The 14,434-nt window shown below is 37.5% G+C and overlaps 1 protein-coding gene across 3 annotated transcripts in view; it reads right to left on the reverse strand.

The window, feature by feature from the left end:
- DECR1 (2,4-dienoyl-CoA reductase 1) overlaps nucleotides 1–14,434 on the reverse strand; it is a 45,991-nt gene that overhangs the window by 11,251 nt on the left and 20,306 nt on the right. For all 3 annotated transcript variants that reach the window (XM_072803970.1, XM_072803971.1, XM_072803972.1), the window contains 3 exons: nucleotides 13,842–13,899; nucleotides 13,636–13,722; nucleotides 12,326–12,473 (listed from right to left, as the gene is read on the reverse strand). In XM_072803970.1, coding sequence (XP_072660071.1) covers nucleotides 12,326–12,473; nucleotides 13,636–13,722; nucleotides 13,842–13,899 — 293 coding nt within the window. The remainder of the gene's footprint in view (nucleotides 1–12,325; nucleotides 12,474–13,635; nucleotides 13,723–13,841; nucleotides 13,900–14,434) is intronic.

Here is a 14,434-nt window from a genome sequence, read left to right on the forward strand (position 1 = left end):
GATTTCATTGCAGGTCATGATCTCGGGGTCCTGGGATCGAGCCCCATGTTGGGCTCCATGCTCAGCATAGAGTCCGCTTGAGGATTTCTCTCCCTCTCTTGCCCCTACCCCCACTTGCATTCACTTTCTCCCTAAAATAAATGAATGTAAATCTTTAAGAAAAAAAATGAACAATGGGGTTAAGAGCTCAAAAATAAAGAAATCTCAGATTCCCAGGGTCAGTCATTGATATATTTTTCTTTTTGCAAAAAGGCCAATTCTTTAAATTAGCATAACTTCCTATAGAAGAGGTTTGGAAATGACAAATTTCTAACATCCCAGTGCAGACAAGCAGAAATGAATCTGTTATTTATTCAGGTCAGATAAATGGAGAAATGGGGCAACAGCCTGTCCTTCATTACTTCAAAATGGGAAAAAATAGTAACAAAGAAACACTAAAAATTACGTTGTCTAGAGGCACCTGGCTGGCTCAGTCGGTGGAGCATGTGACTCTTGATCTCTGGTTGTTAAGTTCAAGCCCCATGTTGGGTATAGAGATCACGTAAAAATAAAATTTTTCTTAAAGATCACATTGTCTATTAAAAATAATAAAATGTAAGATTATGTCCGATTTCAAGACTCAAAAGTTCTAAAATCTAGTTTCAGCCCAAGCTATGCATACTAAAATAATAAACAATTTTAGTTCAATAACCAACAGAGGTAGAACAGTATAAAAATATCTGGGCCTCAATATTGATTCTACTTTTTAGTTGTACAGCTATGTGACCTTGACCAAGTCACTTCCCTGCTCTGGGCCGAGGATTTAACATCCATAAAATAGGAAGACAGGGATAGTTTAGCAAAAGTCATTAGATTCCAAGAATTACTCAATTAATTGTTGCTATTGATTCTACCTATTATTCTTTTATCCTCATGCAAAAACACTATTTTGAAACTGATAATATCCAGTTTTTTTACTACTATCTGGAACTTCAGCTGATGTTTGACTTCCCAATTAGTCTGCCAATTTTGCTGAAATTTCACTCCTGGCCGTGAACCTACACAAGTATCTGTAGCCACAGTTCGAACCCAACTTCCGTCATCATCTTGATAGATTTCAACAACCAGATGGACAAGATTAGAAATCTCAAATTTCTATGATCTCCCCATCTCCAACGACTTTCACTGCTACCCAAGAGCCACAACCTAAGCTTTGCCATCATGCCAAAATACTGATACAGTGCCTCCCTCTCTGGATCCTGTCCTTCCAGTTCTCTCATACCCTCGTACTACATGTGCTCCTTGAGACGTCATTATAAATTCTTAGTTTTTCCTCTCATATTCTTTAGGCTCATAATTCCCTCCAGCTCTAACTTGCCAATTTACCACCTAGACAATTATATGAATTAATCACTTAATGCCTAGCCACCATGTTGTCTCAACATATCCACCCTCAACTCCTCAGTACCAGGACTGCTCTCTCCACTCTGAAAAGGAAGGGGTTTTATCACTGTTATGAATTGTGGGTAAATGCCATTGGAAAGATGGAGCTGCAATTTGACCTAGGCTCTCAACATCACTTATCAACTCTATCAGTACCCAGGGTTAAGAGCCTCCACCAGTTTCGGATTCACAGCTCCTGGCAATAGACCATCCTTTTATTGGTTCTGCCTTCTTTTTCCTTTAATACTTCTCTTCACTGGGCTCTCCCCTCAGTCGTTAATCACGCTTCAATCTCCACTCAGAATGTATCTCTTCTTAAGATCCTTCCACTAAACTTTACTAATCTCCGGAGGGTAAACTCCACACCGTCTACCTTCATTTCTTGCCTCCCCAGGCAGTATACATTACACATAAGAACACTGAACTCCTTATACTTCCTAAACATATGACTGGGCTATTGTTTGCTTTAATTACTCCATTTTTGCCAGCAATTAATCTTATTGCCAATCATGGCAAGAAGAGAATACTGCGTTTCTCTGTCTTTTGGATTAGGACACAGAGGACCCTGTCTCTTAGCCATTTTTCAATAGAACCTCAGATTAAATTTAAATCTAAAAATCATCAGTGCTCTAAAAGTTAAAGGATTATATAGTTTTAAAAAAACAAAATAACTTCTTAAAAATATATTATTTACTAAGTGAAGACATTTCAGTCGAACATTTATTTATTTTTTAAAAATATTTTATTTATTTATTCATGAGAGACAGAGAGAGAGAGAGAGACTCAGAGACACAGGCAGAAGGAGAAGCAGGCTCCATGCAGAGAGCCCAATGTGGAACTCGATCCTGGGTCTCCAGGATCACGCCCTGGGGGTCGAAGGCAGCGCTAAACCGCTGAACCTCAGGCTGCCCCTTAGTTGAACATTTAATATAGACACATCCTTCATACAGATTAAAACTTGCAAGTTTAATTACAATAAGTGGTATTAGGGCTCTGATTTTTCTAGTCTATTTTAATTATAGGTCCTGGTCTCAAGTTCAGACACTTTATGGTCCCCTTATAAAAGAGGGAGTAAAAATACATTTATCTTGGAGTCACCCAACATTTTCTTTAAAAGCTAACACTTACTGAGCACTAGTCTGGGCCAGACACTGTTCTTAACACTTTACAGGTACTTGTTCACTTAACCATCATAGCAATCTTCGGGAGGAGGTTCTACTATTATCTCTGATTTACAGAAGAAGACACTGAGGCACAGAGAAGTAAACTGTCCAAGTTCACATGAATATTAAGTGGTATAACCAGGATGAGAATAGGCAGTGTGATTCTAAAACCTACACTCTTAACCAGTATGTAAAACTGCCTCTCCAACAAATTTCCAATTACATAGTTTAAAAGAAAAAGATTCCTTTCAAATTTTCCAAATTGCCTTACATTTATATTATCTTCATAATACACCAAAGTAAGGTACATATGGTGCTACAACAAATTTTAACAAATGAGGTTTAAATGTTCCAACAACCTAGCAAGATAACTCTAGCAAAAAGTGATTTTAAAAAGGATATGAAAAAAATTAAAATAAAATAAAAAGGATACGAATGCTACCTTAATAAATTCCAACTGATAACTAGAAATGTATTTTTAAACATTCTTTAAATGTGCCCACTATTCTAAGGAAGGCCTGGGTACAACTGACAGAAATGCACCCATATGGTCCTAATATACTTTAAAATCTACACTGTATTTAACTTGCACTCATACTACTGAAAGATGGGAAAGCCACATTCTACTCTTGGTCTACTATTCCTTGCTCGTGAAACAAGGAGCACTACTTCCATACTACTCAATTTTGTCAAAATGAGTGGTCGTCTTCTTTTCTTCTAGTAGTGAAGATGACAGACATAACTGACAGAAGTGTAAGTGTTAAATGTGCCCTCCACTCCTCTTGTTTTTTTGGGTCTCAGGAATGTTTCATGTCATAAATAGTGCATTACCTCTGTGCTTAGGAATGAGTGAGGAACTCGCAGAGAGAGGAATGGAGACATGGTTATAGGGTTTGCACGTGGGATAGAAGTAATGTCTCCCGTGAGGGGAAAGCATTTCCAATCTTGAAGGATGGGAAAAGCGGACTTACAACATGGAAAAATAACAACCTGCAGCATGCATATTTTCAAATACTAATGTGTCCATCATAGCCTCTGAACAGGCATCTTTCATTGAGTTGTGGAACTAGAGTTGGGCATGAAGGTTCTGTATGGCTTAGAGATAAATGGTTCTAGTCAGAAGACGTGTAAAAGAACAGCCCATGGGATGCCCGGGTGGCTCAGCGGTTGAGCATCTGCCTTCAGCCCAGGGCCTGATCCTGGAGACCTTGGATTGAGTCCCACGTCGGGCTCCCTGCATGGAGCCTGCTTCTCCCTCTGCCTGTGTCTCTGCCTCTCTCTCTCTCTCTCTCTCTCTGTCTCATGAATAAATAAATAAAATCTTAAAAAAAAAAAAAAACAGCCCAAAAAGGGGTGATTATAAAGGGAAATGAGATTGGACAGCCAAGGGCACTGATGATGGAGAATGAGGGAAAAGAGACTGGTCAAGTACAATATCAATGGACTGAAAATAAGAATATTTTAAAATTGATTTTTGTGTTTACAGTTCACACACGAGGTAGCAAAGCAAGATCATTAAAAACCTTGGATTTTCTGATAATTTATTAAAACAGCATATGAAAGGTATAAAGTATTTTACCTAGTTCAAGCTGTCAACTATTTCTTTATATCAACCGACCAAAAGGATGCTCTCTTTTTTAATTCTTTCTTTAGTCAGTGAATTGGTTCAATTTACTCTTCCTCTACACAAAGCTGCTGATAAGATTACCTTAGGGATACTTCCAATGACACTCATCCACTGACAATTTCCTTTGGAGACATTTCTTAGTTACTGTCCTCTTTCCCCTCATTTTACATGATTAATCTGCCTAAACAGTGACCAGTCACTCCCTCCCTTTCCCGTACACAGGCTTCATATGGTTCAAGCTGTCTGGGACTGCTGCTGACTCTCGCTGACTCTTAGATACTCTGAAGGTCTGAAAATTATCTCCATCAAATTCTTTAAATTGTCTAAGCTACCATGTGTTTATTCACATGAATGAAGAAGGACAAGCACACTGGTAAAGCAATTTATATTTTTCATGAAGCTTTTGTATCTATCAGTTTGTTCCGTTACTAAATCTTGGGTAAGTAATCAATTATATAATCTGTTTTATACATGGGAAAGCTGAGTAAAGGTAAAAACATCATGACTCCCTAAGTGTCCAAGTATCACATGTAAACTAGGTGACCATGACTTAAACTGAACTACCGTTCCTTCTTTTTTTTTCACTAGACCACTTTAAAAATATTATGTCAATTATAGGGAAACCTGGGTGGGTCAGTTGAATTCAATCTGATGTTTGGTTTCTGCTCAGGTCATGATCTCAGGGTTGTGAGATGGAGCCTGCTTAAGATTCTCTCTCTCACTTCTCTCTCTCTCTCTCTCTCAAAAAAAAAAAATATGTCAACTATCAGTCTTAACAAAGAGAGTTAATGCTTATTAGGTACTTAACAAACCATAGTTTCTTATCTGTCGAAGTGAAAATTTAAAATATTGGGAGTGGGGGTGACTGGGTGATGGGCACTGGGGGGGGGCACTTGATGGTATGAGCACTGGGTGTTATGCTATATGTTGGCAAATTGAACTCCAATTAAAAAAAAAAAAAGACGGGATCCCTGTGTGGCGCAGCGGTTTAGCGCCTGCCTTTGGCCCAGGGCGCGATCCTGGAGACCCAGGATCAAATCCCACGTCAGGCTCCCGGTGTATGGAGCCTGCTTCTCCCTCTGCCTGTGTCTCTGCCTCTCTCTCTCTCACTGTTTGCCTATCATAAATAAATTTAAAAAAATTAAAAAAAAAAAGACATACACACACACACAAAAAAGAAAATTTAAAATATCTACCTCCTATATTATAAAAAAACCTAACCCGAGCCACCTGTTACTATAAGGGAATAAAATAATTTTCATACCTTACAGAGTCACTGCAAGTATTGAATGAATTAATAAATGTTTAGCATTTAGAACAAAACCTGATACAGAATAAGCACTCAATAAATGGTGTTTAAAAAAAAAAAGAAGGAAAGATGAAAGGAAAAAAGGAAGGAGGAAACAGGAGGGAGGGAGGGTGGGAGAAAGAAAGAGGAAGAAAATTTGGTTAAAATTAAAATATTTCTTTATAAATAATGTTTTGCTTTGTGCAGTATTCTAACACCTGTTGGTTCATCTATCTTTATTTAATAATTATAGAAGTTGCAGTAATGACTACAGAATTCTCATATGCTCTTATGTGGAAGGAATTCTGTCTTTTTGGTGGAAAGTAATCCACATGACTCAGTTACCAAAGGTAGTAGAAAGTCAAGTATCATATCTGGGTAGTCTATCCTATAATAAAATTTAAGAAAAATCTGTTTTAGTTTGAATCTAAACAAATATGTTTTTCAAAGACAATCATGGATATGTGGCCAATATTTTCACTTGAATGTCAAGTGATTTAAGATTCTGATAAACAGCCAAATAGGACATTTATCATGCTGTGTTGAACACTCATCTAATATGTTTTTGACAGTGGCACAAAAGACATTTTTTGGATGTAGGTTAAACATGATATCAATTTCAAAAGACAGGGCTGTAGCCAATGTATCATCTGTTCACAAAAAAAAACAGAGCTAAGGACTGCCAGTGCAGGTAGAAAAGAGGAAGCAACATCTGCATATAAATTCCCCTGGCTGATCCCTAACCTGAACAAGCACTACAATGGCTCTAAGAAATTCAAATCAATGTTAATAGCTGGAAGCTGAAAAAGTGAGCCTTAAGAAAATATTAGCAAAACACATCTAGCAATATACAAATAGGATAATTTATCACAACCATGCAGGATTTCGATTTGGAATGCACTGTTGGTTTAAAAAGTCAAAAATTAACCAATGGAATTCATAATATTAATGGGCTTTTTAAAATGGGCATCTCAACAAATAGAGAAAAAAGATTTGACAAATTTAATACCTATTCATGATTTTAAAAAAAAAACTGTCAGCAAACTAGATACAGAAGCAAATTTCCTCAACCATAAAGAGCATTTAGGAAAAACTACAGGTAAACTAATAATTAATGATAAACTATCTGAGAGCTTTCCTCTTGCCATCAAGAGGAAGCATTTGCTTTCACCACTGCTATTCAACACTGAACTGGGGGTCCCAGCTGATAAAATGAGGTGAAAAAAGGAAATACAAATTAGAAAAGAAGATGCACAAAATGTCTTTTTTCACAACTATCAAGAATATAGAAAATCCTAAGGAATCTACTGAAAAAGCTGTAAGAACTATTAAGTCATTTTATTTTAGCAAGCTCACAGAATAAAGGTTAGTATACAAAAACAAGTTCATTGTATTTCTAAATATTAGAAGCAAACAATTATAAAATTTAGAAAACAGATTTATTTTTTTTTAATTTTTATTTATTTATGATATTGAGAGAGAGAGAGAGAGAGAGAGAGAGGCAGAGACACAGGCAGAGGGAGAAGCAGGCTCCATGCACCGGGAGCCCGACGTGGGATTCGATCCCGGGTCTCCAGGATCGCGCCCTGGGCCAAAGGCAGGCGCCAAACCGCTGCGCCACCCAGGGATCCCTAGAAAACAGATTTAAAATAGTGACAAAAATATAAAATTATTTAGCAGAAATTTAATAAAATTTATATGACCTGCACACTGAAAATAGCTTAAAGACCTAAACAAATGGAAAGATATTACATGCTGATGGACTGAAGGATAATATGGTCAAAATGTCACTTCTCCCCAATATAATCTATAGATTTACTACAAACCGGGTCAAAATTTCAGTAGACTCTTTTGTAAAAATTATTGAATTCTGAAATTTATATGAAAATGCTAAGAACACAGAACAGTGAAAGTAATTCAGAAAAAAACTAAAGTTGGAGGACTCACAATAATTGATGTCAAACTAATATGAAGCTCAAATAATTTATATATGATATATTGGACTCAGTATTAGATATTCAGATTTTCCACAGAAGTACCAAAGTATTTCAATGAGGAAAAGATGGACAGATGCATGCAAAAATTAACCTTGACTGTTATCTCATACCAAATGCAAACATTAAATCAAAATGGATAACCTAAATATAACAATGAAAACTATAAAAGTTCCAGAAGAAAACAATAGAGAAATGGTTACCTTGGGTTAAAGAAATATCTCTTAGGACTCAAAAAGCATGAGTCATAAAAGGAAAATTTCACTAAGCTGAACAACATCAAAATGTAAAATGTTTCATCTTTAGAAGACATTGTTAAGAACGTGAAAAGACAAATCATAGACTGAGAAAAAATATTTGCAAAAACATATCTGATAAAAGATTTATATTTAGAATATGTAAAATAACTTTTCATTCAATTCAATACCAAAAAGACAAACAACCTAATAAAAAAAAAAAGATTAGAACAGACACTTCGAAGAATGTATACAACTGATGAATAATCACATGAAAAGATGCTCAACTTCATTAGTCAGTAGAGAACTCTAAGTCAATATCACAAACGAAGGACCACTACACAAACTGAGGAAGACTAAAATGTAATATAACCAAGCCAGCGTGGGGCAGAATGAGGTGTAAATGCATCTTATAAAGTGATGCTGGGAATGCAATCTCCTAGAGCCAATTTGGAAAACAATTTGATAGATTCATCAAAATTTAGTTCCTTCAAAAAAAACAAATTTGTTCCTTCTGCTCAGCAAAAGATAACTGATAGGGAAATGAAAAGAAAGCAACAGATTGGGAGAAAATATTCCAAATACATACTATTATCTCACAAAGTACTCGGTCCAGATTAAACAAAGAATTTCTAAATATCAGTAATAAAAAAGACAATCCACTAAAAATGGATTAAAAGCTAAGAGTGGGGATGCTTGGGTAGCTCAGTCAGTTAAGTGTCTGATTCTTGATTTCACCTCGGGTCATGGTCTCAGGATCGTGAGATTGAGCCCTGTGTTGACTCCACACTCACCACAGAGTCTCAAGATTCTCTCTTCCTCTCCCTCTCCCCACCTCATTCTCTCTCTCTCTCTCTCTCTCTCTCTCTCTCAAAAAAGAAAAAAAAAAAAAGCTAAGTCAGAAGATAGGAGAGGAACCCTTTGGTGGTAGTGGAAATGTTCTGTCTTGGTCGGTTACCTAAGTGAGTAAGTGTATCAGAAGTTCAATTTAAACACATAAAATCTGTGGATCTCACTATATATAAATTCTACCTCAATTTTAGCAAAACAAATTAATATATTCAAGTTATGAACTGGTTTACTCTTTAATCAATTTATAATAATCTTGATTTCATACTGTTTGCATATTGGTATATGAAAGTACTTTGTAAATTAAAAAGTACCATAGTGGTATAAAATATTATTAGTACTACCTCAATAAAGTATTTATTTATTTATTTGTTTGTTTGTTTGTTTATTTATTTATTTATTTTTCCAAATATTTTATTTATTTATTCATGAGAGACGGAGAGAGAGACGCAGAGACACAGGCAGAGGGAGAAGCAGGCTCCATGCAGGGAACCCGACATGGGACTCGATCCCGGGTTTCTAGGATCAGGCCCTGGGCTGAAGGCGGCGCCAAACCACCGAGCCACCCGGGCTGCCCAATAAAGTATTTCTTATATGTCCTGGGGCATCCGGGTGGCTCAGTTGGTTAGCGGGACTCTTGATTTCAGCTTAGGCCATGGCCACTGGTCATGGGATCAAGTCCCATGTCGGGCTCCACGTTCAGTGGGGAGTCTGCTTGAGATTCTCTCCCTCCTTCCCCTCTGCCCCTGCCCTACCACACTCTCTCTCTCTTTCTCTACAATGATAAATAAATCTTTAAAAAAATACTTCTTACATGTCCTAAAATCACCTCTTGTGAGTTTCAAGAGGTATCTCTTCAGTTTCTAGTGATCTAGGGTTTAATGGAAAATTTCAGTATTTATCCTATCCCTTGTGACTAGATTTAAAAAAAAAAAAAAAACCATATTAGTCTTTTAGTCTCTTTCCATTGCGCGTTCTCTCAATTCTTTAATAAAATTAGGTATTCTCTTCCATACTGTTCACTAATTTGTACATTGATACATGGTATCTTAAAGATGGGGGGACCTCAGCATATTTTCAATATCCTTCCCAATAAGGAACAGCCACTTTTTTACTGACCTTTGTGGTTTTATAAAAGCACACTGGGCTAAGGTCTTTAAGAGTTTCCTAAATCTTTTATTTGTTCATATCTATTAATTTTGCATCAAAAAATCTGCTATTCGTAAACATATTTTAATAATGTCCTTTTGATTCTTTGCTTCTCTAGCTAAGGCCACTGCTCTCTTGATCCTCAGTCACCTGTTATTCCCTCTCTGAGTGCATGTCATCAACAATTCCTATAAGCGTCTATCTTTCAGTTGCTGGCATCCTCATCTTCTCTAGTCCAACTTCCCTGGGTATCTTACCTTGACTGACATCTTAGATCCCAGACCGCCAAACATACTTCTGACCGCAGATTACCATAGATGGCCTGCTCCCTGAACTGACTTCCACTTTGACACACTCCCGAGATCATTAGCACCTGAGATCCCCAACTGCTGCTCCAACACCAGACCAGGCCCCGTACACTGTGCTCTCCAGGACCCAAGGGCACAAGTCCTTCAAATTCTGTCAAGTTATGGCATCAATAACTGACAGGGATCTTGGAGGAATAAAAACTGGCTTCCATCTTTTAAAAAGTCTTAACTAATATATTTTTAATGAACCCCATAGAATTTTAATCCAATGTGATGAATAAAAATAGATCATAGCCTGTTAAAATGAAAGACAATAAATGAGAAAAGAAGGGAGAGCCAGACAGAAATCAAGAGTCACAGGGATGGGCAGCGGAAGGAATAAGAGAGAATGAGGAGAGAAACACAAAAGGAGAGATAAAGAGTGAAATAGGGAACCAAGAGTGAAGAGGTAACAGAGAGGAACAGAGAAAGAGAGAAATGAGTAAGAGATAAAGAGAGAAAATCAGACAGAGGTAGAGGGAGAGAGAAGAGACACAGAGGTCAAGGATCCTTGGACAGAGAAAGGAAGAGAGAGGAGCCAGCCCATTCTTCTCTGTCTCCTTTCTCAACCATCCATCTTTCCTGAAAAAAAAAAAAAAAAAAGAAACAGAATAAAAAACAAAACAAAATAAAAACATGGAAACTCCAAAAGGAACTGATACCCACTTTGCTGCAGTGGGAATGAGTGACCTGGAGCTTCCATCCCAGTGAGTACATGAGAAAGGATGGAGCTTATAGGGGATCCCTGGGTGGCGCAGCGGTTTGGTGCCTGCCTTTGGCCCAGGGCACGATCCTGGAGACCCGGGATCGAATCCCACATCGGGCTCCTGGTGCATGGAGCCTGCTTCTCCCTCTGCCTGTGTTTCTGCCTCTCTCTCTCTCTCTCTCTCTGTGTGTGACTATCATAAATAAATAAAAACATTAAAAAAAAAAGGATGGAGCTTATACATGTACAAAGACAGCAAGCACCCTCTAGCAGCCCTCTGCCTGCCCCTACATCCTTTCTCAAGCTGGCTCGAGAATCACTCACACAGTAAAGAAGAAATTAAATCTAACGAGGCAAAGATTTCCGAACCAGAAGAAGGAAACTGGCCAGCTCCATGCCTTCCTTTCTCCCCCCAAGACCCAAAGGACATCCTTCAAGGAGCACCAGGACTCTTCCTCCTTTTCCTTGCTCAGAATACTCTCCACCCTGAGAAATACCACGATCTATCAAGTCCCAACCCCTCCCCACCTTGTTTGGCGACAGAGTCTCGTCCACCTCTGTCATTTGGGCATATAACACAAGACCTGCTACAGTAAAGTCATCAGTAAGTGTCCATTAAACGAGCAAACATACACGGATTCTAGACATATATGTATACACACATATATATCACACATATATTTATATTGCACAGACTTTTATAAAGTTTGTTCATAGTACTAAACAAAAATGTTCTAGTAACTTCTCTCTACATCTAGTCCCCCAGATGACTACACTGACGTCATCATCATCCAAACTATTCACTCAGCACAAACTCTCTCATCTAATCAGTAAGGCCTGTTGATTTTGTCTGCTAAATGTCTCCTAATTTATCCCCTATGTCATGCAGCCACATACCAAAGGAGAAGTCAAACCCTTCGGAATGTCTTCCTAATCTCTTCCATCCCCCCACATTGTTGCCAGTATGCTTTCCAATCAAGTCACATTCTTCATGAGACAGCTTCAAGAGAAATCCATAAGGAAATCTCTCCCCATTTCCTTCAGAATTAACATCAAATTTTCTATTTTGGTACTGGGAACTTTCCTAATTATACCCAAACCACCTCCCCATAATCATTTCCTGCCATTCTTCTTCCTCCTCATCTCTAACCACATCAAATTTGCATCATCTCTAAACCCTGTTTTGCTCCTCCAGCAGGTCTCTTTCCATGAACTTCTCACTCTCCTTCCCCCACTGCCCCACTTCCCCACATCTAGATCTTTGGAAATTCAGCTCAAATTGCATCTTGCTCCTCAATCTGATAACCACAGCTAGGGAGAGTTAGTTGTTCCTGTCTCTGGGTTTCCCACACACATGAAATATATATTTATTATAGCTCATATCATAGCATGTGATAATCACTCAGTATCTTTCTTCTCCATTAGACTATGAGTTGTACAGGTATCGACACTGTCTTATTGACTTTTATAAATATCCCAGGGCTTATCACAGAGCATGTGTGTGCTAAGGAACCAATAAACACATGAAAAATTAATCAACATACCTTTCTGTGCTTTAATTAGTTGCTTTCCAATTTCTAACGTCACATAGGCAGTACCATTTAGAACTATGTCAGTTATGGTCTTCCAAGCATTAGCAGAGAGTCTTTCAGTGGGAGAAATAAAATTCCCTGCTGCGTTGTTTATCACAATCTAATAGATGAATAAGGCAAGTTATAGAAATTTCTATAGAAGTTATAGAAGGAAGAACATTTTCCCTGAAGAGTTTTTACTTCTGAAACTTATTAACCCAAATAATACGATAAAGCTAAAGTTGATAGTGTGCTATAAATTAATACCATGGGATTTGGTTTGGTTTTATTTTTTGAGCCTGTGAAAATCTCACCAATTTACCAAATTTCAGAATCCTATCTTTGTCTCAAAATCACAATAGAATCTATCATTAAGAAAACAGATGTGGACTAAGCATATCTACCATTTGTCTAACTGTATTTCAAGGAATCTCAAAATGTCCTTTAATTTCTGGTGACATGTTGGCTTAATTTAACCCAATGAAATTCTTGGTTAACATGTTTCCTCACCATCAATAAAGATTCTTCTTAGTTCTACTAGCAGATTCAATATTACTGGTCTGAAACTATCTTTAAGGTAGAACAGTCCTCTCTTGGGGCGCCTGGGTGGCTCAGTGGTTGAGCGTCTGCCTTCAGCCCAGGGCGTGATCCTGGAGTCCCGGGATCGAGTCCCACATCGGGCTCCCTGCATGGAGCCTGCTTCTCCCTCTGCCTGTGTCTCTGCCCCTCTCTCTGTGTGTTTCTCACGAATAAATAAATAAAATCTTTAAAAAAAAAAAGAGACTATTGGAAGAAATTGCTTCTTTCCAATACATGAACCAAAACAACAGCAGAAATGCCTATGCACATCTCTGGTCTTAAAGGAAAAATCTGCAGTATCTTACAGGTTTCTTTACTTGTATCATTCTCCACTATTGATAGAGATAATCCAAAATTATTAGGAAAAGCAAAGCGCATGAATCATTTAAACTAGATATTATGCCCTTGGATAACTGCTCTTCTTATTTCATAATCTTATTACATAAAGTGAAATCAGGTTTGTTCTATACAACTGTAAATGCATTTTTTAAGTATTTCCGAAAGGCAGTGGTGTAGCAGTTCACCTAATCTGTTCGCTGCTCTGAGCAAAGCCAGCTCTTTGCTAAGGACAGAAAACAGGTGCTTCTCAACACAGCACTTGCTCACATCAATATTTTATTCCCTTAGTGCATCCTTAGCACATCTTGGTGGGTGTCATCAACATCAAACACCTCATACTTTGGCCTCAACACCATTACACTTACAGCAGGATGTCCTGCAACTTTAATCAATTCCGACACAGTCTTTTGCACCATTTCAGGATTCCTAATATCACACTGAATTGCATGAACCTGAAAAATACCAGAGAGAAAAGAGAATCCTAAATTTTTCAGACTTCTTAAACTAAAAACATGAATAAGTTATTTAAGCATGTTTTAATTCCTCAATCTGAATTAAATAACTATTTTACCTTATTTCCAGTCTGAGAAGAAATTTGTTCCGCGGTATCTTTTAAAACGTCAATGTTTCTAGAAATAAAGCACATGGTACTTTGTGTAAGCTCTGAAATAAGTTCATATTTTTCATCTTTTTAATTCCATAAATTAAAAAACAAAGAGAATCTATAGCTTAAACTGATGTAATTTTGACAAAATGCAAAAGCTGTATCTACAGTCAGCTTGAATGAATTCACTTTCTAAAAGTTAAACTAGTACAATTTTTATATATCTAATACTCAATTACTGAGTTATTTACTTTTATTTTATTTTTTTAAAAAATTTTATTTATTTATGATAGTAACACAGAGATAGAGAGAGAGAGAGAGAGAGAGAGAGAGGCAGAGACACAGGCAGAGGGAGAAGCAGGCTCCATGCACCGGGAGCCCGACGTGGGATTCAATCCCGGGTCTCCAGGATCGCGCCCTGGGCCAAAGGCAGGCGCCAAACCGCTGCACCACCCAGGGATCCCCGAGTTATTTACTTTTAAACTAATTATTTTATATCTACTCACAATTTTGAAGTTATTTCCTTAATAAAAAATACTGATTCAAAGGGGCACATGCAC

Source organism: Canis lupus, chromosome 28, assembly GCF_048164855.1.
Source record: "Canis lupus baileyi chromosome 28, mCanLup2.hap1, whole genome shotgun sequence".
NCBI classification, from domain to species: domain Eukaryota; kingdom Metazoa; phylum Chordata; class Mammalia; order Carnivora; family Canidae; genus Canis; species Canis lupus.